The 27196-nt window shown below is 39.7% G+C and overlaps 1 protein-coding gene across 1 annotated transcript in view; it reads left to right on the top strand.

Annotated features, from left to right (window-relative positions):
• The window catches only part of LOC115792478 (glutamate receptor 3-like), an 82187-nt gene that overhangs the window by 19914 nt on the left and 35077 nt on the right, over window positions 1-27196 (top strand). Inside the window, exon 4 of the mRNA XM_030747024.1 lies at window positions 21354-21541. Coding sequence (XP_030602884.1) covers window positions 21354-21541 — 188 coding nt within the window. The remainder of the gene's footprint in view (window positions 1-21353; window positions 21542-27196) is intronic.

Raw genomic sequence — 27196 nt, 5'->3', positions numbered from 1 at the left:
ACTGCTCCACAGTGCTGCCCAAGATTTGGAGAAATATGTTGAATACCTTATTGTGGACGTGGCTATATATCTGAAGTGGTGGTGGTTTTAGTTCTTAGTCAGTCTTAGAGAACCCTTTGTTTGTGTCTACTGTGCAAGGCAAAAAATACAACAACTGACCTCCATGACGATTAGATAGATAAGCTGCATGATCTCAGCTTAGTAATGAGATGAAGCCTCCAGTGCTGAGGGTCACTTTTTGCCCGTGGTCAGGGTTGGGAAGGTCATAAGCAGTGTGCAATCACTAGCCAGTGCTACAGCTTTTCCTCCTAAAGCTCTCTGCAAGACAATATGTATTTGGTATAATCTGTTTATTCTTTTAAACTCTTGATAATTTTACAGACTGCACCTTTAAAGGTAACTCTTTAACAGTGGCGATTGCCACCGATACACCTGTTACCTGTCATTACTTGTCGTGAACAGCTGGTTAACGCCAAGAGTATCACCGCTGAGACGTCTGATCAAAAGCCTTTGAATTACCGTAATTCACAGACAACGTAGGGTTTTTACGGTAATTGTTGCCGGAAGTCCGTGAATGGCGGCATCTTTGAAGGGGCCCGTGGAAAATGAAGGGTTGAGCAGAACGCACATTCAAAAAACAAGAGAAAAGGTTAAATTAAGCATTTTCTTTGCGTAAAAAAAAAAATGTAAGCATTTTATACCAACACTAGCCTTGCTTGAGCAACATAACTCTCGAATGCAAAAAGAGCATACATTTTTAAAAGTAGATCAATCAGGATTTTATTATTTTTTCATCGTTGCAGCCCGAGGGCATGACTACTCATCAAAGCTGTATCTGTATGATGGGATTTTAAATGTAGCAGGAAATAAAATGCCCAGAGAAGCCACTCAATGTAGCCATGCATAAACTTCATATTAAAACTTCAAATTTGAAAAGCTATTAATATCAAATAGGTTCAGCTTCACTTTCATGTTGGAGATGTCTTCCTCTGACAGCAGTTCTGTACTGATCTAAATTATTTTAACTGACATATTCACAATACGTCTAAACCGCAAGTGGAGTTTTTTTTACTGGAGTCTCTTACTGCTTCATGCCACCCACGTCTCCTTCGATGAATTGATTTCTTTATAAACAGAACCGATACAAAAGGAGAACTGCAGTGACAACTGCAGTACCGGGAGACTTCACTCATTAACACACAGGAATCATTGTGTACAAGTTTATTTGCTACAGTGCAGCATCACCTATTTATCCTGGATTCACTGGCTCTGAATTGTCCTCATTAAATAGACTAATGGCTGCTGGCATAAAAAGACCTTTTGAACTGACAAACATCTGGATGTTACCAGCTGGCCACAGATAGAGGCTGCTCACTGGGTTTTAGCTCATTTGATATAGATTCCATATTTTTCTTAAACATTTTCCATATGTCTTTCAAGCCAGTTAAAAAATACTATATTTATATGATTATATTTATTGATTTTAGCATTTCTTATTTCTGTTTCTTACTTGGCCATTTGCAAGTCACTAAACCGCATATGCACCCCATTAAAATCTATTGAGACCTGGTAATTATGTGTTCTAGAAGTTGTAATTCCAGGGGATTTGTGGCAGGAGGCTGAGGGGTAGCACTGACGGCTGACAGTATTTTCTAACGATCCTAAGTGTCTGGCTCTAAAAAGACAAGGATTTTACTAGTGTCAGCAGACTGCACCTTTAAAGTGTCACCTTCCAACTTTGATTGTTAAATGTAAAATAAAATTAAAAAAACATATAAACAACATAAACACATAAAAACATATCCAAAGGACATAATGTAAAACCAGGATCCCAGAATGGCTGAGTCTTTCAGAACTCAAGATAGGGGTATTCACCAGTAGGGGTGTGCGATATATATCGTCTACAATAATATCATAATTGCAGTGTTAACGATGTGCTAGCTGATGTTATTCAGTATGCTAATGACTGGGAGAGTGCCCATATTGTGTGCTAGCATAGCTGGCTAAACAACACACCGAAAGCGGGAAAAGAGTGAACACTAGTGGCGAGCGATACTGCAAGGTTTGGTATCGATCCGATATCAAGTAAATACAGGGCCAGTATCTCCGATACTGATACTGCTACTGATACTTTTTAATAATTATGAAGAATTTTCATGAAGTTTAAGTGTTTTGTGATTTTTTTTCCTTTGGATCATTAATTAGTTAAAACCCAGGATAGAATTGGGCAAAGTTTATAGGTAAATAGACAATACTTTATTAAAAGAAAAGTTTTTGTTCTGAAACATTAGAACAGTAACAAAACAATTTTCCCCATACGTTGTGATGTCTGGATTTTTTTCTAAAATAAAGTGTACAAAATGATCACTCAAGAACAAATTAAAACTTTTTTCAGGTATAGTGTTCAAAAAATATAATACAAAAATGTAATAAAAAATATCCCTTCATTCACTAGTTTTCTGGATTTTTTTCTTAAACAAACAAGCTGTACAAAATTATCACTCCACAACATTATAAAACGTTTACGCTTCTGGCCCCGCCCCCTGCTTCCGGCCTAGAATTTGATGTCAAAAATGTAAGACAATTTGGCCCTTTAAGTTACTTTTTTGACATTTTGCTACTGCTCTTAATTGGAGGGGAAAGCTAAATGTCAAAAAAGTAACTTAAAGGGCCAAATTGTCTTATATTTTTTACATCAAATCGCGGGCCGGAAGTAGGGGGCAGGGCCTGAAGTTCCAAAATTCTTTTTGGAAATCATGAGCACTGCATGCTGGAAGTGATAAAGCAGTCACACTGTCCAGCTTGCTATTAGTGCACAGTTCTAATGCCAGGCTCAGTGATGGTAAAGGGGTGCACCATGACATAGATAAATTGCGCATCCACGAAGGCACCTAATGCATTTTAGTTAAATATAGGGTGTAGCTGGTGCTGGATTCCTTTTTCATTTTTACATATTACACAGCCTCCCATGCTGTTTAGAACCAGTGATGTAATCCTTAGTCTGAAAGAGACATAATTAAGTAAGGTATTAAGTACAGTGCTTCAGTAAATGCACCTGTATGAGATCTGACTGTGCAATCTAAAGCTCATTGTTGACTATCATTCTCTTGATTCATGAACTCTACATAATGCAAACTGGATCTTAATTTCTTTATGTGGCCATCAAAATGAAGAAGTACCATCTAACAACATTAACTGCAGCTCTTCTTGCATTCTCCTGCCGCTCTGACAAATGCAGTCGGTGGGGACAATTTGCATTCAATGTGTAATCACACTGCCCTGCTGCTGAATGTCTGGTTGGTTTCTTCTCTGCAAGGAAACATCTGATTAATTGCACACTGCTAAAGAGCTTCACTCAGCAGCCAGGCACACAGGCTCATTAACAAAGAATGGGAGGGCGAGAGAGAATGGCACCACGCAGCTGTTCCACTCTGCACACACCTTACTGCAGCTTCACTTTGAGATGGACACATATCAGTAGGTGTAGACAGCCCCTGCCCCCAACCCCCCTCATCTGTGAGTAGCCACTGTTTTCCCGCCAGACACTAATATTGGGACTGAAGCAGAGATTGATCAATCAGGCTCTTCTACTTCAAGAGTGCTGTTTTCTTCCCCTGTTCAAAGACTCTATTAGGCCTCATGGTGAACTTACAAAGAGCACAGAGGTACACGTGTAGCCTTGTAGTGACTGATGTGTACTTTTCTGTAAGGCCGGTTTCAAAGGAGTCTGAAAAACAAAGAGATGCAGATGAGAAAGCACAAGGCTGACACTTTAAGAATTTCCAAGGTCAGACAGGATCTATAAAATCTTATTAACAGTTAAGAAACTTCTAAAATTGAACAGCACTCTTTTTTGGCTTTCAAGAGTCATGTTTGAGTCAGTGTGTTGAAAAAGATTTTGATTGCGGGACTCAGTTGCCTTTAGATTTACAACTAAGACTAGACTGGTATTTATCTGGAAAGGCAGTTTGGATGCTGCATACGTGGTGTGTGTGTGTGTGTGTGTGTGTGTGTGTGTGTGTGTATTGTGTGGTGACCTCATTGGTGAAAACCTCAAAGGGTGTTGTGCATTCACTGAGAACATACAGCTGAGGCGTTGGCTGTGTCTGAGTGTTTTTGCCTGAACCGAACCTTCTCTGTTTTCAAGCACTCAATCCGCTCTGCCAGACGCCCAAAATGGCACCAATTGATCCATGCACATCCACGCATGCAGAGGCAGTGCAGCTTAAAAACAACATCAAACTGCAGACTTTCTGCTCAGTACTGCAGCACTGAGTCTGTTGTATCCATAAGAACTAAGGTATGTGCATTATTAATTCAGCGTATAAAACATTTTTGGGAGTTCACCTGTTTACAAGGAAAATGTATAAAATCTGTTGCTTTCTTTTCTTAGCATAGGTGAGTGTGGAATTATAGACACTGCCTTATGTAATGGACATTGCTCCTTTCAAATATAAAGACACATCCCTTTTGAACAGACTGGCTGACAGACTTGCAACACAGAGACTGTAGATAACTACTGTAGCTACAGTAATCCTGAGAAAGACATTACATAACTTGAAGCTGTTGCAACACTTTAAATCTTTGTTCTTTGCTTGAAAAGTGGAGTTGCAATGCTCATTAAATATCATTCACTGTGAGCATCACTGACAAACCACTCCGTCTGCCAGAATGTGCTGACAAAAGCATACCTGCATCAGTCCAGGAGGCATGAGCTGCTAAACTGGCAAGAATGGATAATTGTGAAATAATTTAAGAAAGATTTGTTTGTGTCCATACACATATGTTTCAGGTACTTATAGGAACTGAAAGCAGTTGATTTTCCAGTGTTGGATAGAAAGAAAGATTTTGCGGTGATCCCATTCTCAGCACCTTGGACAGCTACTGCAGCCCTCATAGCTCACTATCCCCTCTGTAGTGTAAGTTGTACTGTATCATGTTAGTTTCATCCATTCTTCCTGTCCCTATTTCCTCATACTACATTTTATACTGTTCTAGCATTAAACATGCAAACACATGGCACATAAATATTAGTTGTCTGCAGATGCCTTTAGGAGAAGCATTAATTAATGAAGTAATTCTCACAATAATACACAAAATCTCAGTCTGTGTGTTTGTTTCTTTGCCAGCGAAGTCCTTCTACACCATCAGGAATTCAGCACCCAAACTTGGCACATAGGTATATCATAGGCCCCCGAAGGTTCTTATCTATATCAGATATTATGACATAATCAGTTTGCTTAACAACCGCCTAGCAACAGGCTAAAATGGCCCATTTTTATAATTTAGTCTTCAAATACTTTATTATGCCTTGCACCTGTAACACCTTACGAAAGGATCCTGTCATTTGACTTTCACAATAATAACATGTCATTTATATAGACAAACATTTTATGCATAATATATTATGATGCCATCATGTTACCTGGCAACCACCTAGCAATGGGCTAAAATAACCCATTTAAGCATAAACTCCCTGGTTTTTTTTTTTTTTTTACTTTTCTCACTTTGTCAACAGCACTAACAATGTAGGATGTAATAGTACAAATAAAAAGAGAATGCAATGACTTGCAAGTTTTTTTAACCTCTATATTTGATTACAAGTATTAGTGCCTCCAGTGGTGTAGTAGTTAACACATTTGCTTAGCAAGCGAAGGGTCGCTGGTTTGTTTACAGCTGTGACCCTTTGTGGCAAGAGAGCAGCCAGGAGTAGCCTTTATTTAATTACAAAGACAACTGATGAAAAAAAAATAATACCCTGTCATTTGATGCCTGGGAGATGTTTTTAAACAAAAGTCTGGATGGGAACATATGTCCCATCACTTCTTTTCTTAACAACACTCAGTTGGTTGGAGACCAAGGAAATGGTTTGCTGTTGTTTTGAAAAACAAATATTTTCCCATTCTTGCTTGATATAAAGTTTCAACTACTCAGCAGTTCAGGGACTCATTGTCATTTTTTTTTTCATAAAAATGACAACGGAGTTGCTGTCGATCTTAAATGAGCATGCAACCAGAGAAGGCGCCGGTGTTTCTGGATCCTGTTTATGCTTGTTTATGAGTTCTAACTTGCTTTTCTGGATGCTGCAAAAGATGGAGTTTGCTGATTACGGTTTAGAGAAGTGTTTCTGAATTGAAATAATGACTTCCACTACAGAATCGTGATTGTTTCTAATGTGAACTGCTTTAAGGACCTGAAGAGCATTGCCATTTAGTGTAGTGTTTTCTAACTTTGCCCCATCCACAGATATTTCTTGGGGTTCTCTGAATATTGTAATGATATTCTCATATTATTTTTTTCTTAACTGTTTGCCATGAGCCTTTCAAAAATGGTGACCCCTCTCAATTCATTTTATAGGCTAAGCCTCTATGAAATGCATTTTAAAGTACCCAGTGATGTTACTAACTTGTTCCCAATAATAACACAAATGGATAATGTTAATATTCAGTAACTCATGATGAATGTGATTCTAACAGTGGTCTGGTACTTTGTTAGGTCATGATATCAGGAATGTGCACTTGCATAACATGCTGTTACTAAACACACTGCTGTGAATGACCCAGTGATGGTGGCATAAATGGTTGACAACACTGAAATTTGTCTGGCACAGGAAATAAAAGTCTTGCACTGCACAAACAGCCACCATCCATGTAACAAAACAGCTTTTGATAACTGTGGTCTCACACACTTGTTATATAAACCCACTGCAACTAATATGAAATTTGAGTCATCTTGAAATTTTGTCAGTACACAACCTGAAGCTCGATCTGTCATATTTACCATATCTGTTGCTAATAGCAATACATAATCAGAACCTACTTTTCCCCATCTGCTTCTTGAATAATAATGTTGCCACTTGGAAAAAAAAAAGAGAGAGAAATCAGTACCTTAAACACCAGGTGTGATTCCACTCATCCTGCTTTCTTTGTCTATTCACTCCTGCCGACACAGGGAGTAAACAGGGTGAGCAGTTCAGGAGCACCAGGTATATTTAGGCTAAAATACAGACTCTTCCCTCCGCAGCTCAACATTGTTATCTCAGCTGCTCACAGACGAAGGAATAGCCCCATCTTCAAATGAGTGGAAAAGAAATAAAACTGTATGGCGCTGTAGAGTGAGGGAAGGAACAGAGGAGTCAGCAAAGCCTTTGTGCGTCTCCTGTGTCAGAGGGACAAGCGCTGTCAGAAATGCTGTCAGATGCACCGAATGCTTTTGACTTCATCGAATTTAGAGCCTCCTCCCATCTTTTTCTGTCAGATCCAGTTTGTCACATCTAATCTGCTCTAACCTTCGCGCCTTACATGGACAAATAAGAAACCAGGTGCCTAATATAGAGCCCCTTTGCTCCATCAGGCGCTGCTCTGTTTATTCCTCGATTCTTGTGTCTGTGTTGCTCAAATGCCTTTCATCTATTTCAGGACACTTGCTTTCAGGATCACACAAGGCCATTACAACAGTAGTCTTTTTGCATTATGAAAGAGATTGATGTGATGTGCGTTTCCCTGTTTGCCCAAGAGAAAACGCCATTTTTATTTGCCTAAGAGAGAAAAAAGATGTGGCTGTTAGTGCAGCTCTCGCTAATGGGCCATCCATTTCTTTGTATGCAGTTTAAATATGTGCACTCTGTGTTTGTGTTTGTTTTCTCACTCTGTCTGTCTTTATATTATATTTTAGTGCTTTAGAACGGGAATCATCTTTAAGTGCAACAAAAATTTGTGAATTATTCAGTGACGTGTGAATTAAACTTACATAAAAGATGAAATCAAACAGGAGGAGAAATGCTCGACATTCTGTTAGCAACTTTGCAGCTGTCATTAGATAAGAAATAATCTGTTTGATTAGGTCTGATCAGGGATTTGGCAGGAGTGGGCGGTGTGGGGGTGCAGGGCTCTTTGCAGTTCAGCTAATTTGGAACAGGGAGCTGTTATCTACATTGGACTGCAGTTGGAGTAGGCGTTGTTAGGCTAATTGTGCTCAAAAGTGTCCTTTTACTGTCATTTGGCAGCTTTAATCCTTTTTATTTCACTGGCTCTGTGAGTCCTGACCACTGAAAGCAGTCTTCTTTGTAGCGCCACATATAAGCTTTGAGATTTTTCGAGATTTCTCAGAAGTGGGTTCAGTGGCTTTGTCTGAGTTCCCCTTGGTGTCGCGCTCAGCTTTGGGCCTCCCGTGACAACGGCGCAGTTCAGATGACTGCAAGAGAATTTTAAAGAGGTCACCTTCTCCGGGGAGGGGGAGGGACGACTGAGTCACAGTTGAGACTGCACACCACGGTCAGCCATCATGTGCGCCGCTGCCCAAGACAGACAGAAGAATACACGGCCAGGTGTCAGCAGAGCCTCAGTCAGGCACTCTTTACCAGCTCTGTCTCACAGAGGAAGCAGTCCATTTGTTAAACGTCTTATTCTGCATTTGCTCCAATATTTTTCCTTAAGGATTTACAATATTTGCCTTAATTAATATTTAGAAGATTTTTAAGTAAACCAAACTAATCGCAGATTTAGAGCTAAGCACTTAATGTACATGACTATCCTGCTTTGTTTTTTTCTTCACAGTTGAATCCAGAGCTGCAGCACAGCAGAGGGGTACATCCTGATGGTGGTGTGTGGGCTTACTAAGCTCATATATTCAGGAGTATCCCACATACAGGCCTCGTCTACTTTGTGCTGCCTGCTTAAACAGTTCCAATCACCTTTAGGCATTTCATTCAGTACATTTATCGACAAACTTCAAAGTGAAATGTATTTAACCTTTTTTGTTTTTGTGGACTTAGTAGTATGAAACACAATATCAATACTGTGGTTACACTGTGGCAGCCTGACTTTTGTAACACCTTTTCTGGGCCAGTATATATTGGTGTAGCTTTGTACATCACCGGCTCACATTTCACATTATTAGACCATTATTTTGCTGCTCTGCCTGATTTTTGATTGCATGCGGCAGTCATTTGCATGCTGTTAAAAACACTGGAACTAATGTCAACATGTAGCAGGTCTGGTTCATATCATCTCTTCAGGAGAACTTTTGTTCTTTTTTTCCTTCTCTTTGAGGAGATGTCTGTAAAAGCTGATTTCAGCTGGGAGCTGATGAAAGAGCCAACTGTCGATTTGAGAACGGCAAGGAAAACATAGTTTTCTTTGAAAGCTTTTTCTTCACGTTTGTTCTTTGCATGATGAAATTGTGAGACTTTATTGTGTTCATGATTTCTAATCTCAGTAAAGAAACTTGTAAGAAAATAAATTAAACATTAGATTTCCAGTAGACAAATTTTGCAAAGATGTCTTTGTTGCAAGTTATTTTTGAGAAGCAGCTGAAACTTGTGTACAGTGGGACTCATGAGGCAATTGCCCCTGAACAGCTACCTGCAGCAACTCAGTGCATTTACACATGTAGGCACAGTTGAGACAACCTGCTTAAGTTTGAACTGAACATCAGAATGAGGTAAGAAGGTGATTTAAGTGTATTTGAAAGTAACACCGTTGTTGGCCAGATGAGCTGGTCTGAGTATTTCAGAAATTGCTGACCTGTGGGATTTTCCCACAAAACCATCTCCGATGGTTCAAAAAAGGGAAAATATATAGTTAGCAACATTATTCGGAAGGTTCAAATAGAAATAACTCTAATAACCACTGGTTATAAACTAAGATATGCAGAAGAGCATCTCTGAAAACACAACATGTTAAATCTTTAAGCCGGTGGGGTACAGCAGCAAAGAACCACACCGAGTGTGACTTTTCTCAGCTACGATCAGAAAACTGAGGTTACAATTCACACAAAGAAGACTGGAAAAAAAATTGGCTGGTTTTATATGTCCCTATATCAGGGTTCTAGCCAGAAAAAGATTTCAACCAGGCGCATTTAGTAGAGAGGTGGGGGTAGCACTAGCATGCTAATGTTAAATGCTAAATGCCATGCCCGCTTGGGAATTGAGTGATAGTGAACAGTTAGGCCTGAATTAGACTTCTGCCTCAGTCTTTGTGGGGCCTATGTAGTAACCGGAAATCACATCTGGAGCCTACGTGGTAATCACAGTCCTTGTGGATGTGTTGTTACATTTTTTGAGAGGTGCATGTCAGGTTATGTTGTATGTTACAGTGTAGGGTTCAGAGGGGATGCAGAACCAACGCAGAACTCTAATTAAATAGAGCAGTCATTCTTTTTGCATATAAACCAGAAGAGTTGCACTTACATATCATGCATTCAACATTTCCCAGAGTGCTGTTTCCTTCCACTAATGGGTTTCCAGAAATTACGTAAAAAGTGTACACAATAAAAACATTATAATCCAGATATTTTATTGATCTGACCAGCTGGTAAAAGCACCCCCTACGTTCAAATATCCGTCATCATGTTGTCATTATGACAAGGCCTCTCACAGCTCCTGGGATTTTATGTTTAATAGGAAGCCCGAAATTGTCCTTTTGTGCTCCCATTTTCCTCTTCTTCCCCCTCAGATTCACGCAGGTTGCTATTTGGCTTTCTGTAGGTCCGCGAAATCAAGTGTGAACAGGACCATCGCGAGATCACGCATGCACATTGTGAACAAAACTGTCTGTGCCCTGTGGTAGATTGCAAATTGCTATGAAATAATACTATAGTGCAGTGACCTAGCGGCAGAAAAAAATCAGAGTCTGGTATTGGCGATGGGGTGGAGTGCACGGGGTGCATGCTCGCTTGCTAATTCCAGTGACAGAAGAGTTCTCATAGCAAACAGGTGAAACTCTCAGCCTGGTGCAAGACGACCTCGCTGGGCGACCAATGGCTGGCTAGAACCCTGCCTATATCTTCTTCAACATTCAGATGGTAGGGTCAGAATTTGGTAAAAACAACATGAAAGCATTGGATCCATCCTGACTTGTATCAGTGGTTCAGGCTGGTGGTGGTGGTGTAATGGAGTGGAGGATATTTTCTTGGCACACTTTGAACAACTTTGTACCATCTGAGCATCTTCTGATGACTGCTTCCAGCATGAACACTCCATTGGTCCAATGGAGAGATATTTAACTAACTATGGCTGTTTTAGTGAAACATTGTTTTTGTGGGAGAGGGAATTTTTTTTTCTTTTCTCTATAAATAGGTTTGTGGCTGTATGCTCTCGATGTTGAATATGTATTTTTCTTTAGGTCAGGGCTGAATAATTGACTCTGTAAAATGCCCTTGATCATTGTCCTGCCTGCTGACTGTTGTAAAATGTACCATCTGTTTACAAAGTCAACCAAAACTCTGTCATTTGTGCGCCGCCTGATAAATCACACCAGTGTTAATACTCACCAAGAGACTATGGTGTCCTTTGTTGTTCAGATTTTCTATTTGCATTATGGTTTCTGAAGTTGGAGTGCACTGAATATCATATCAGTTTATTCCTTCAGTTCAGGACTTCCTTTTATTTCCACATATTTTAATTGTAAGTATACGCAATAGCTTAACATCAAGCAGCTCATAAAATGTTTAAATCCCAAATATCCAGCTTAGTTTAGTGTGAGAAAATAAAACTCTCAAGGGGATCGTTTGTAAATCCCCCCAAATCCTTTTTCTTGAGCAGCTACTAACACGTTTCAAAAATGTCATGCATATCCCAGCTTATGGCGTTCAGTGCTGTGGGAGGAGAGCTGACACTCAGCTTCTGCCTTTTCATTTCCCTTCTGCCAGCGGTGATATAATGGGCTAGATTTTGGTTTTGAGATATATATATATATATGTGAGCTGATAAAAAAATCCCGATAAAGGCGGTAACAGTGTTGGGCTCAGACTGAGGTCAGCTCAGTTTCTTATCAGTCATCAGACTGGAGACACAATGCCTGTTTTGAATTCCTTAACCTCGCTGAGTATCAGACATGTGAACACACATCTCCATGGCCTCTTTAGAAGCTAGACTGGCTAACGTGATGGCGCCCAGCTAGAGCCACTTGTCTTTAAAGGCCATACCTGGTCTGAGAGCTGTCTGCTGTGCACTTCACTGTGAAGGTCACCAGCAGGGGAAGGGAGGGTGAGGGCGAACATGTCAGCTGAGTCGCTGTGCTCTGAATACTTAGGAGGCCTGTCGGGAACATGTGAACTCACATGTCCATTAGTTACAGTTAGCAGCACCCAGTTGTAGATGCAGATGAGAACAGCTAGTTATTGTTGCTGGAAATGAAAGCCTTTTTTTCCCCTTTTATTCTCATTAGCTGGAATTACAGGTGAGTGCTGCCTTCCAAAGGCATGTATTCAATTCAATTTTATTTATATAGTGCCAAATCACAACAGTCACCTCAAGGCCCTTTATATTGTAAGGTAAAGACCCTACAATGATCACAGAGAAAACCCAAGTGTTAAAATAACCCATAAGCACGTGGCGACAGTGGGAAGGAAAAACTCCCTTTTAACAGCAAGAAAGACCTATTGCAGCATAACTAAGGGGGGGGGGGGGGGGGGGGGGGGGGGGGGTTCAGGGTCACCTGATCCATATCTAACTATAAACTTGATCAAAAAAGAAAGTTTTGAGTTTGATCTTAAAATAGAGGTGTCTGTCTTCTCTGTCCCTAGCAACCTAGTATCAGCTGAAGGCTTTTCACAGAGCTTTTAGGACAGCCTGATAATAATGAATTACAATAGTCCAGCCTAGAAGTAATAAATGCATAAATTAGCTTTTCAGCATTACTCTGAGACAGGATGTTTCTAATTTTAGAGATATTGCACAAATGCAAGAAAGCAGTCCTACATATTTGTTTAATATGTGCATTGAAAGACATATCCTGGTCAAAAATGACTCCAAGATTTCTCACAGTGTTACTGGAGGCCAAGGTTATGCCATCCAGAGTAAGTATCTGGTTAGACACCATGTTTCTAAGCTTTGTGGATACAATAACTTCAGGTTTATCTGAATTTAGAAGCAGGAAATTAGAGGTTATTCAGTCTTTATGTCTTTAAGACATTCCTGCAGTTTAACGAATTGGTGTGTGTCATCTGGCTTCATGGATAGATAAAGCTGGGTATCATCTGCATAACAATGAAAAAGTATGCAATGCTTTCTAATTATACTGGTTTAGGGAAGCAGGTATAGTGTAAAGAAAATTGGTCCCAGCACAGACCCCTGTGGAACTCCATAATTAACCTTAGTGTGTGAAGAAGACTCCCCATTTACACGAACAAATTAGAGTCTGTTAGATAAATATGAAGATAAATATGATTCAAACCACTGCAGTGCAGCACCTTTAATACCTATGGCATGCTCTGATCTGTGTAATGAAATATTATGGTCAACTGTATTGAACACTGCACTGAGGTCTAGCAGGACAAGCACAGAGATGAGTCCACTGTCAGAGGCTTTAAGAACATCATTTGCAACCTTCACTAATGCTGTTTCTGTCATGGTCCTGAGCTTTTTCCCAGTGTTTTGCATTTTTTTGAAGGTCTGGTACTGTTTATTTCTTTTGATGTGTGTCTTTGAGTATTTTGAGTTCTGTTATGGTTTCACTTTATTGCACTCCCTGAGTCCATTGGTTTTCTCTTGTGTTCTTATTTAGTTTTATTCCCAGTGTTCTCACGTCTGCATTTCTGTTTACCTGTTGTCTCCCTTCCTGTTTTATTTTTTTAGTCCCCTGTTCTGTGTGCATCATATTCAGTTTTGCTTCCTGTGTTGTTCTTGACCAGCTGTTTCCACTTGCTTCATTAAACCTGGTGTGTATATATTGTCTGAGTTTCCCCTTGTTCCTCGTTGTGTCGCCATCATTGGCTTTCCTCCTGCTGGGTGCTTTCCTGTCCATGATTACTTCTCATCTAGTGTATTTAGTAGTCTGTCCTGCTGGCCCCGTCCAGCTTTGTTAAGTTCTGAGGTTCCAGCAATACAGTTGAGGATTTTGAGTTTAAACCCTGTCTCTCGAGTTCTGTATTGAGTCCTCAACCTGCCTGCCACAGCGGGTTTATGACAGTTTCTGTACTGTTGAATTCTGAATCCTAACTGAAACTCTTAACCGTTCCTCTGCAGGTTATCAGTTAGCTGTTTTACAACTACTCTTTCAAGAACTTTTATGATAAAAAGAAGGTTGGAGATTGACCTATAATCAGCAAACAGCTCGGTCAATGATGGCTTTTTAAGTAATGGTTTAATTACTGCCACCTTAAAGGCCTGTGGTACATAGGCCATTAATAAAGATAAACTGATCATATTTAAGACTGAAGCATTAATTAATGGTAGGACTTGGAGGAAGTAACTATTGAAGTTAACTCAGAAAGATCAATTGGAGGTTAAAGGAATACCCAGCTCAACAGAGCTCTGACTCTTTGTCAGCCTGGCTACAGTGCTGAAAAGAAACCTGGGGTTGTTCTTATTTTCTTCAATCAGTGATGAATAGTAAGATTTTATTTATTTATTTAACCTTTATTTAACCAGGAAAAAACACATTGAGATTAAAATCTCTTTTTCAAGAGTTTCCTGGGCAAGACAGCTAATATATTAGCTTTTTGGATATCTTAAAGCTAGGATGGGCTATCTGCTTTAAGCTTCACATTTGTGAGTTATACCAGGATAATATATGCTCTAGATTATTTGCTAAAGACAAATCTATAAGCCCTGTTACTGGTCCCCAAAATAAAATTTTCCACTTCATAAATAATTTGAAACTTCTTGACCTCACCTTAGTAAAAAATTATTTTATATCTTGGAAAGTTTGGTGATTAAATATCATGACAATTGCTGAGATGTATCAGTATTTATTTATGGCTACTGTTCTTTCATCACATTTTCTTTGCACTTGGAGACAGGCAATAATCTCTGTAAATATACAGCATGTAAATATACAGAATCTGTAGGCAAATGCCAAGATTTGTCATATTGTGCACTTATAGGTTTTGGTTTATAGTCCACTTGTAGTTGTAGTGCTGACCAGTCATGTTTAAACAGGTTCTGGTTGGTGAACAGCCCACACGGGGAGCAAAAATAAAACAAAAATCACTGGCTATCATCTGGTCTTGATTATTTTTTATTAGGTTTTCAGAATTGCTCAAAACAATATTGTTACAGTATCAAACAATATCAATCATAAACAATGACCAGCACATGAAGCAGGAAGTCTTTAATATCCTTGATATCCTGCCTCCGCACTAAGGCCCAAAATGTTGCCTGTTGCCTCAGATGCTAAGTCATCAGACATAGCTGATTGGTTACCAGATAATGACAGTGACTTTGAGTTTTCATGCCTTTGAGTACAGTGTTTTAATTACCATGATTTAACACTATAAGTCTGCAGCTGTGAAAACATGATGTACTGTACATTTGTTGTTCAAGCGTGCAGTATCTATAAATAGAGAGGTTTCAGCTCTTTCCTGGGCCATAACATCCACTTTTAGTAAATGGGGATTATTATCACAGAGGAAGATATTTCAAAAGCGTGAGCATTTTAATGAAACCCAAAAGGATTTTAGCAGTGAGAACGACTCAGTTGTTACTCTTGAAAAATAAAAAAAGTATAGTGAGACTCCCTGTCATTTGTTAATTTGAGCTGCTGTACAGGAAAACAAGTTGTGAGCAACCCCTACAGTCTCTGCATGTAGAGTAGCTGGAATTTATCTTCATCTGGATTTTGCACTTTTCCCGTTGAGATTGCTGTGTGCAGAAAAAAAGTTTTTTGTTTTTGGGTTATATCTGCCTTCAAAACCAATTTTGGAAGCTATAATTTGACATCTCAGAATGATATTTGTATCTTAACCTATTTAAACTCAGATTTAGGTGCGGGCTGAGAAAGTTTCCTAAGTGTCAGCCTCACACATTCATCTTCCTACATGGTGAAGGTCAAATTTAAGTAGCATTAAGCAAATCATATTTCTCAGTTGAGGTGGCCTTAAAAATTCAGATGTAATGGAAAAAAAAACAAGTTAATTCAAGAATCTGTAATATTAAAAGTTCAACATTCTACAAACCTTCATGGAAAAAATGTTATGTACTTTTTTATGATACCTGTACCTCTACAAATAAATGTATAGCCCATCTAAAATAGGCCAAAAGTATTAATGAGCGCTGACAATCTTCAAGCATACACACAGGAGGAGACATACAGTAACAGTTCAAGTAGCCATGATGTTGTATGCATCGTGGTTTGTGCTGCAGGAAGGCTGTGTATCCCTTGATATGGCTACAGAGTGAGAACCAGTTTTCATTTAGCCTTTGTAATGCCTGCTTCCAGCAGAGAAGCTCTGAAGCTCACCTGTATTTACATAAACACATTTCACACTGGCTTATTCAGCACTGGTAATAATATCTATCATTTTATAGAATCAACAGTTTTATCCCTTCTGTGAAAGACAAGGACAAAAGCATGTGATGCATTTACTACAGTCAGTGACGGGCTGTTTGGGGTCTGATTTGAACAGCAAATTTTTTTCTGTCCATTAGTTGTGACTCAATATAGTATATAGTGAGTTTCTGCCACAGTACATTTTTGACATGCCCTGTGCACTGCTCTTCAAAGAATGGAAAGATGCACATCTCTAACGTGTTGTGTATGTGTTTCTCTTTATTGCTTTTATGCCTTAGCAGTGCTTCCTTTTTGGTTTGTTCATTTTATTAGGGCCCGAGCACAACCTGTGCGAAGGCCCAATTGTAATTGCTTTGGACATTTAGGCAAATGAATTGCTTTTTTGAGGGCCTAAACATGCTCAAAAACTCTGGGGAAAATTTAAGTATTTTAATGGTTTCAGGCATGGCCCTTTATAATTTGGCTCTACAGCGCCACCTTTAGTTCAATTCCCATTGCTGTTTCACGTACATGTATGAAATTTGATACACTTATGTAATATGTCCAGATGAACAAAAAAAGACCACAGGGTCCAATGGCCTAAATCCAACAGGAAGTCCGCCATTTTGAATCAAATGGCTGATTTTAGCCATTTCCTGCCCTTATACTTTCTCTAATAACTCAGAGGTTTTGGATGTTATCAACTTCATATTTGTTTTGTCTTATCTACACACCAGGGGGAATCTAAATTTCAAAAATGGTGATTTTTCACCATAGGGCGTGGCCGTGACACCATAGTGAATTTCGATCATTAGCCAGGAAATTTTGATTGCCTCTCATTCAAACCTGCATTATCCAATCTGGATCAAACTTCCGCAGTAGGATGATGGTCCGCCCTTGATTGACATATGATCCAAGATGGTTGAGCCGAACCATCTCAAATTTCCCCTGAAAAGCCTTCAGGAGTTGGCCTTACACGGTTTTCAAAACTGAGTTTTCGCCAAAGGGCGTGACCCTGGCAGGATGCCAACGTTCGGTATTTCGCCATGAACACAAAAAGGGCTGTAACTCAAAGCCAACTTGCCCAATCTGCCCACCCTGAACACAATGATATGCATAAAGTCCCTAAATGTTAGCGAGCCACCTAGTGGGACCTGGAAATATCATGAAATACCATGTTTTTTGCGTAGCCCCGGAGCTACATTTTATCTACATATCTAAAATTGTGCAGGCTCATGTAACATCCTAAGATGTACAAAAAAGTCTCTTGGACCCATACCCGAAACCCTACAGGAAGTCGGCCATTTTCAATTGAAGGTGTCAATTTTTGCTATTTCCAGGCCTGCTATTTTGAATCACCTCCTCCTAGGGCAGGGGTCGGCAACCTGTAATCTGGAAAGAGCCATTTGAACCCGGTTTCCACGGAAAACAAAACAGTGAGAACCGCAAATACTGGCGGAAGCCGGTAGCACCGCGAGTGATACATATATTGAGAAACGAAAATAAATAGATAAATAAAATGATTTTATTTTAAAATTTCAAGATCACAATAATGTTCTGTAATGGAGACCAGGGGTTCCATTACCTTTACCTGCTTATGTAGTAGTAGGTTTTTAAATAAGCTTTATAAAAAAGAACACACATTAATTGTTTGGAGGATTCTTTATTGGATTTAAGTTAGTTTGTATCGTGGCAGTTATGAAAGGTGAAGGAATAGAGGGGGACTGGCCATCCTACCTGTATAGAAAGAAAAACCTGTTCACAATAATCTGTTAAATAATTTTCATTCTGGGTTGTAAATATTTGCTATGTGTTAAGGTTAGCAGTACTCACCTTCTCCTAGTTGTCTCTTCAGCAGGGTGTGGAGCAAAAGATTGGAGGTACCTCAATCACCTGCTTATGAGCCCCTGGGGTGAACCAAAGTATCACGTGAGGGGAGTTTAGATTAAAGAGTTTTAATATAGATGTATAAAATCAATTAAAAAATAAAAGCATGTTATTGAAATATTTGTAGGAATTTGTATATATGTAAATGTTCATTCTTTGTGTTGGATTTTGTTTGGTTTTGGGAATGGGATTATTGTGTTTCCTTTGTTGGTTGCACCCAAACTTGGACCATTCTGGATGCTCACCTGTGACAGGGGGAGTATAAAAGGGAAGCCATTTGCTTGTAGAGCAATGTCGGTTGCTGAGTTTGTTTTGATGACTGTGAAATGCTCCTATTTATTGAATAAAGACCTCAAGTTAGATGAGTTTATTTCAGCCTCATGCCTCTGTTTAAACGCCAAGGGACCGCCGGCCTAACTGACATGTTCCAATTTAAAACTACAACAAAAACCGAACTGACAAAAATAAAATGCACTTCAACTGGATACTTATAATTCGGCGAGCCGCACAGAGCCACAGATTAAGCCTGAATGAGCCGCGGATTGCCGACCCCTGTCCTAGGGCATTTGACCCAGTGAGACCAAAATGGCTCCGGATCATCTAGACAAGTAGCCCATCCACAGTTATGTAAGATTTTATAAAATTTCGAACGCTGTTGCCCAGGCAACCCTCTGAATTTGGGAAATCAATCATATACCACTGGTCAGCAAATTGTCACATCTCAAACATACATTGTCCAATCTGTTTCAAACTTCACATGCTTCATGAGAGGGTGAGGACACAGGACACACCCATTTACCTGCTTTGTATCACAGTCGTATCACCACCTAGTGGCGAAAGGAAATCAGCAGTACACTGATAATCAGCCTATGACCATTACAATTTCATTGATTGGGTGCAGGCATTACATAGAGAATCACTTTAATTAGTGGGCACTCGCTGATGCCACCTAGTGGACATGGGACACATTCGATGTGAGGTACGGGTAGCCTGCTGGGCTGACAGCATCCGGGTGAGCCCAATACTCTCCTGTTCGCGTCAATCTCTGAGTGCGGCACTGCTCGAGTGCCCCATAGGTCAACACGCGCCGGGTGCAAGGGCCCGATCATCACCGCTTACGGTTTTAATTCATCATGTTTCTGCTTGGCCTTTTCAATGGTCACTTATTGTCCTACTTGATGTTTTTTAATCCTTCGAATTTTGTCTTACAGCAAAAATTTACACAATAATTTTAAATATAATCTGTGAGATTATAGAGGGATTTAGAAGGAATATTTCAACTTTAAAGTATTTAAACAAAGTCAGTTTGTGTTCTGTTGTTGTACTGTCACTAGATAACTAATGTGTTAGCAAGTTATAAGGTTTTGTTACCAGAAGCTTTCTAGTGTCCGTTTGTAGATCAGTTGTTGCCCAATCATGTTTGAGTAGGCTTTTTTTTTTTTCACGTGGTTAAACTGAAGAACAAAAGACAGATGGCATTTACTACAATGCAGTTTCAAAACCATCAGCTATCACCTAATTATTATTTAGTGTTTTATTGTCCCAGTTTCTTTTAAATATCCCTATTATATTATATTATATTATATTTTATTAAACATCTGTATTTGTAACCGATGAAGTCTTGGCCTGAATTCCGCTACACCGGATGCCCTGAAGCTGTTGTCAGCAAACTTGCTGATGGCCTCACACTTTGCTTGGCAACAAATTGATCAGTTCAAAAAGGCAGCATGGCCTCATTCCTGTGGTAATGACTCATTTTATTTGACATCTCCTCATTCATTCAAACAAGCCCGCTTGTAATGATCCTGCACCAGTGTAACCCCAATGAGCTAACATTAACACAGCTTCCTTTCAAGCTCACTATTAACCCAGATTTAGCAAAATCGCACCATAGCTCACTAGAAACACACTTTTATGAACAAGCAGTACTGCTTCAGTTTTATGATTTCTACTCTCTGTTCACATAAACTGGAAAATCATGGTGTTTCTGAAGATAACTCAGTCACAGATTTTTTTTCAGCTGATTTAGAAACTTCCTTTGCCACCTGTCATGACTGCTGACCACAAACTACCCCACTCCATTATAATAATGCGGCTTTCTTTTATATACAGTCTATGCTTTTAATGTGTCACCACTCAGCCAAGTTACTGTTAGCTCAGCGTCTCTCTTTCATATGCCTCAGCTACTGATTCATCCTGGGGCACAGTAAGCTCTGTAAAGTAAATACACTGAGTTGCACCAATTGTGCTTTTTGGACTGCTTTGGCATTTCATTTCACCGCATTTGCTTAAGTACATGTTTCATATCTTATTGCAGTGACCCCTGATTTTGAAAATATATATATAAATATAAGACTTTTGCATTCCAACTTTCATGAGTCAAATATAACATATGAATACATAAATATTTCTTTTCCACATAGGTTGTGTCAGCCAGGGAAGCAGTAACCATGGTGACCTCCTGTGACAAACTGCTAAGACAGCATGGGATAGCTCAGTCATTTCGCAGTTAATGGTTAATATGCTCTATAATCCATCTATCTTTGTTATAAGCACCACAGCTTTAACTTAATCGTTTGTGGGTATTCTCTGTGGAGCCTCTTGATCTGCTTTGTCTGTCAAATATTTCTTTTCCTCTTAAACATTTGGCAGCCATCCCTGATATTAATTCTGAAGAAGACTCATTAATCGTGTACCTGCACATTCTGGAAAGGCCTAATTACACGAGCATGCCCGTTTGATTCATATGCAGTAAAAAGAAAGCGTTTCCAAGCAATTCTAATTTAGGCTTTAAATTTAGCTTCTCTTACCACCTTTTTGTGAATTGTGTTCAGTGTTTGTCAGAACTGAGGCTGACAAAAAGAACAGCAACAGATCTTCTTCTATCCCTCCACTCCAGCAGCTGTTCATATTTCAGTATCAGGGGTCTGTTTGACTAACGCCCCGGTCAGTTTTTACTCTGAAGCACGCTCCTTTGTTTACTTGTTTCACACTTTTTCTGTCACATTTATTTTGCCACTGCAAGCAGTGCCTACAAGATGATTGTATTGTTCAAACATGTTAACAATGCATTATCAGTTAATAGATTGCTTTCTTTATGACAATAAACATGCTACAAACCATTGCTGTAAGTCAAATCTTTTTTTTTTCCACTGCTCAGGGAGGCTGGGATTCTGAGCACGTTTTCGTGCTTGTGTGCTTTGAAATCCAAAAAGACAGTTGGTTGATGGAGCTCTCTCCCCTCTTCTCCCTCAGGTTTTGCAATCCTCCAAGCCATCATGGAATCAGCTGTAGCCAATAACTGGCAGGTGACAGCTCGCTCGGTGGGGAACATTGTGGACCCCACAGAGTACAGGCGCATTATCGAGGAGATGGACCGCCGGCAGGAGAAACGCTTCCTCATTGACTGTGAGGTGGACAGGATCAACTTGATACTGGAGCAGGTATTCAGCTGGCACACTGCAAATTCAGCCAGTTTTGCTTGAGAAAATGAACACAAGTCTCTTTTTCTTAAATATCAGAAAATAAATATAAGCTGTCAGTATAAATATATCCTTCTTCCAGCCTCATGACTCTGCTTGTTCCATTGTTTCTAAAGGAGGAAACATAATATTTCTTTCTCACTTTTTGCTGAAAGGGCCAACTCTTTCTACACTCCCAGTAAAATAAGCCATTCTCCTGGCTTGGTCAGCTTCCTACTTTTCATTCCTTTTCCAGTATTACCCTAAACACTTGGCAAGCATCAAGATTGCTTCAGATCTCGCCACTTTTGTTTAGAGCTGATTTTAAAAGCGGCAAGGCAGGTACATTCATTTAAGGTTTGTTATTTGTTGTGGTGTGTGTGTGTGCGTGTGCATGTGCATGTGTGTGTGCGCACACGTTGTTTGAGGTCACCTGGGCTTAATTCACATGGAGGAATTAAATAGTCTTCTCATCCTTGTTTCCTAGGTGATCATCAGCCACAGCTTTCCCGCACGAATCTTGATTCAGGTTCAGTGTTTGTTAATGTGCTGCTCTCTGTGACTGCACCATGGAGAATATTTTATTGTCAGAAATGCATAAAATGAGTGTTAACTGGGAATTTTTATATCTGCTCAGAAGATCATTAGTGTTCATTTGGAGGATTTGTCTGATGCACATTTTTAAGCGTCCTCTTTCTCAAGGTACGTGGCGCTAAATAGCAGAGTATGGCTGATACTCCGCAAGCTCAGAATGAAGGTATCGCTAACACTAAATATCTGTAGACTACACTGCACACTTATTACGTTAAAAGCTGTAGCCTTTTTAGTGACACACTATAGTCTGCTTATGAGATGTGTCAAAACTAGACGAGTTGAATTTGCTCTCCCCATAGACTGTATATAAAAGATGGACATAACTGCAGTAGCATTACACACTCATTTGTGGACTACTGCTTGGAAGCTTACCATTTGGTACTTTGGCATGTTGAAACTGGACCTGACCATATTTTGACAAAATATGGAGCTAAGCAGCTAATTCTAGGACCAGCTAACTTGGTTTGCAATGTGCATTCAATGAACTTACTAAAAGAACTGAACGGGCAACTTCTGTTCCCCCTGCTGTCTGTTAGGAAGAATGCAAATTAAAGACCGCAGTGACGTCAATTTTCAGACCCAGAGCTGGTGTCCATCTTTTATATACAGTCTGCAATTGGCATCCTCTTTATTAGGTACGCCTGTTCAACTGCTTGTTAACACAAATATCTATTCAGCCAATCACATGGCAGCAAGTCAGTGCATTTAGGCATTTAGACATGGTAAAGACAAACTGCTGAAGTTCAAACTCTGCATCAGAATGGGGAAGAAAGATCATTTAAGTGACTTTGAATGTGGTCTGGTTGTTGGTGCCACATGGGCTGGTCTGAGTATTTCAGAAACTCCTGATCTACTGGGATTTTCCTCACAACCATATCTAGGGTTCACAGAGAATGATCTGAAATAGAAAAAATATTCAGTGAGCACCAGTTCTCTGGGTGAAAATGCCTTTGTGATGCCAGAAGTCAGAGGAGAATGGAGACTGCTTCAAGCTGATAGGAAGGCAACGGCAACTCAAATGAACACTGATTACCATCAAGATATGCAGAAGAGCATCTCTGAATTCACATGTTGAACCTCGAAGCAGATGGGCTACAGCAGGAGAAGACCACATCGAATTCCACTCCTGTCAGCCGGAAACTATAGTTGACATGGGCTCAATTGCTGCTGCAACATTCAGATGGTAGGGTCAAAATTTTGTGTAAACAACATGAAAGCATGGATCTGTTCTGCCTTGTATCAGTGTTTTGGGCTGCTGGTGGTGTGATGGTGTGGGGGATAATTTCTTGGCGCACGTTGGGCCCCTTAGTACCAACTGAGCATTGTTTAAACACCACAGCCTATCTGAGTATTGTTGCTGACCATGTCCATCCCTTTATGACAGTGTACCCATTTTCTGATGGCTGCTTCCAGCAGGATAATGTTCCATGTTACAAAGCTCAAATCATCTCAAACTGGTTTCTTGAACATGAGTTCACTGTACTCAAATGGCCTCCATACTCAGCACATCAATACCAATAGAGCACCTCTGGGATGTGGTGGAACGAGAGATTTATATCATGGATGTGTAGCTGACAAATCTTCAGCAACTCAATGTCAATATGGAGCAGAATCTCTCAGGAATGTTTTGAGCGCCTTGTTGAATCTGTGCCACGTAGAATTAAGGCAGCTCTGAAGGTACCTAATAAAGTGTACATTAAGAGCACTTGTTACCTAAACCCGCCTTTGTTTCTGCTTTCTTATATTTGGCATCTTTGGATACATACTAAAGGTTACTCCTCAGAGGCAAAAATGAAACAAAAATGCAGCATGAACTGTTTACTGCAGGGAAGAAAAAGTCTTGGAAGGAGGTCAGGATTAAGATTCAGGCTTACAGAGCATATGAGTTGATGTTGTATCACTTACCTGCATACAACATTTCTTTTGACTGTGATGTGGGTCTTTCATCAGTCTTGCACTTCCCAAGTAGTTTTGATTGTCTAAACTTAGCAAAGTCAGACAGAAATTTAATTTAAAAGTCCTAATATGAGTCTGTGTTTGTACAGTCATGTAGGTCATTTTTGTGTTCACTGGCAAATTTCCAATGCTGATGTTTAGACACAAGGATTAACAATGCCCAGTTTGACAGCTAAAAGTTGTTTTTTTTTTGGGGGGGGGGGGGGGGGGGGGGGGTAGATAATGCACACAGCTGCATAAGAGAGTTACAAAAGCCATTAAGGCCACAAGTGTAGTCTGTGTGTGTGTGTATGTGTGTGGGTGGGTGTGCATGCTCATTTGAACCATTAATCCTGGGCACATCTTCGCCTTCTGTTCTTCGCTGAGATATTTGTGTATAAAGGCTTCTGCCCTCTACATAATGATCCTCATTATTGCAGGCCTTACGAGTTTTCCTCTGACCTTCACTGCAGATCTGTCTTCATTTCCTCTGATGCGGAGGAATATTTTTAGTGACAGCGCCAAACATTTTCATTAATCAAGAGAAGTTTGCTTTTCTCTGCCCTTCAAATTTATAGAGGGTTTCTTCAAGTGTTCTCAAATTGCCCCCATATTAGATTCAACTCATTCAATCATATAACGGTGGTCACTCTGTGTCAGATTTGACCATTCTACTCGTGATCTCTCTTCTGTGGTGGATTAATGTGAATGGTTGCCTCGTAGGCAGCATCTGTCAGATGAGTGTCTCTGCAGATGCCTGAGAGTGGCAAGACAAGCCCGTGTCTCTTGAGAATGATTCCTTATACGAGCTGTGACATCAACACTTGCTTTAATGTAATATCAGCTCCCAGTCTAAGTAGGACACACTGTCCCATAACAGCAACAACAATGAGCCTACTATAAATAGCCTACCCTCCTAGCCTGAGGGAAGATCTTTCACAAAGGCAGGAGTGAGCAAACACAACTGCGATCACTCATGCATCGGGAAGCAATTGTTGTGGACATGGTTTAGTTTTTAATCTGTGAGGCAGTAATCAGAAAAATTATCATTAAATTCTTTTGATACCTTCTGTCAGGATATTATAAAATTCATTATTAATACATTTTATGTGCAAACATCTGTTATTCAGTTGATGCTGTAGTCAAGGAGGTAGCTTCAGTTGTTCCAGGCTTTATTTGTTGATAAATGTGCTGTGGGGATTTTTGGTCTTCTGCTGGCTCTCTCACCACCTGTAAAAATATCAGTTTGCTCATCTCTTCAGTAAAGTAAAGATGGAGCGATAAACACCTCTAAGGCTTCTCATCAATAATAGAAGCACAGTGGATTTGTTATCGCTCTAAGAGAGGACCCATCACCTCCAGCCTCCTCCTGCACAGCTGACAGACAGAGGAAGAGTCAGAAAGAGAGAGAGAGAAAAAAAAAAGACTGGAAAGGCAGAGAGCTTGTGGGAATTGAGCCATGTAGTGTGACTCTCCCTGTCTAGTGCTGTGGAGGGAAACAGGAGAAGTGCTGAACACCCAGAGGTGCACTGGAATTCCACACCCAGTGAGCAGGATAGTGAAGCAAAATTACTTTATTTGAATGAGATTATGTTATATGTAGGCATTATTATATAATAAAGGTAGCTGCAGTTTTGCCAGTTGCTTTGTTGGGAATTGTTTTTAAAGGTATTGATATTTGTGGCTGAAATCCAGATCAGCTTATGGCGGGGTAGGAAATGTCAGATAGGAAAGCCAAAATCATTAACATTTGTCTTCTAGTGAATCTGTGCCTGAACCAAAGTGGTGGACTATATGAATGACTGATACTGTCACACAACAAGCATGCCTAAAAATGTATATGTGAGCACATGTATAACCTAATGAGAGGAGAAGTTTGTCACACCTTGATCACAGGAGGTCTGTTTCCACACTATAAGTAAGTTTGGAGACAGTTTTGGACTCTGTACACTTTAGATGATGCAGGTTTGTGCAGACGACATGGAGGCAGCTTGGGACAGTTTTTTGCCAATGATGGTTTGCAAATACACCAATAAGAAGGAAGAAATGAAAATGCTGCTCAGCACATGGTTTTACTAATACTTTAGATACAGGAAATGCTTTTAGCATATGTGCTTTATGCTTTAAAGATGCGCAGAGTGCCTGATTGTGAGATACATTCAATTATTTACAATGAACACACAATGTGTATGTTTAATTTAATGGAGTCAGTGGAGAAGTGAACGAGACACATGTGGACTGAACTTTATGGCAAAATGTCTAGACTGCTGTTATTGAATTTATAATAAAAAACTGCTTGAACAGTGAGGAAAATGAGAGTCATAACAGGAGATGACCTTGGGCTATACTAACATAAGAAATAATTACAGTGCTTTACAGCAAACTAATAATACAAACAATAAACTACACAGTCAGGGAAAAAAATGCAAGTATAAGAAATAAATAGAAATAAACCTGAAAATATGGCATCTAAAATGTAAACAATCATAAAGAGCAGTGTTGGGAAAAAAATTAATTGGAACTCAGTCACTGACAAAAATAACATGAAATGTAAAATAAAAAGTTATTTGACAGAAGTCACTGCTGACAGCCCTACCACACTTGTTTTCCTCTTAGTCTTTAAGTGTGAGGTAAGAACAGTCAGCAGGTCGCTCCTTGTGGCTCTCAGCGTGCGTATCAGTGGCTGGTAAGAAGATAGGCCGTCTCAAAGATTTTATATGTACATGTAGTATGGCGCAAAAGTCTTGAATTGTTCCTTGTTTCTTTATATTTTACTTCTAAGGAGCCAGACTTTTTTGTATTTTTTAAACTTGAGCAATAGTTTTCCAGGGTTTCTCCAGGTATCTCAAAGTTTTTATTTGGACATTGGCTGCGTTTTCACTGATTTTTAGTTCAATCCTGGCACCTGACCATTTTCAAGCAAATGTTTTGTTTGTTTGAACTGTAATGCCTTTCAAATGTCAAATATCCACAGCAAGTGAGCTATCTGGGCCTTCATTTTCTTTTGCTAACTTTCACTGCAAAAAGAAAACATGGCTTCTGAAAAAGGAAAACACTGAGTGTTACAGAGCAGGTTTGTGTAGAAGGCCTGTTTGTAGCCCATGCCTC

This window comes from Archocentrus centrarchus, chromosome 14 (genome assembly GCF_007364275.1).
Source record: "Archocentrus centrarchus isolate MPI-CPG fArcCen1 chromosome 14, fArcCen1, whole genome shotgun sequence".
NCBI lineage: Eukaryota > Metazoa > Chordata > Actinopteri > Cichliformes > Cichlidae > Archocentrus > Archocentrus centrarchus.
The sequence above is the reverse complement of the archived record's forward strand: the minus strand, read 5'-3'. Positions and strand labels throughout refer to the sequence as shown.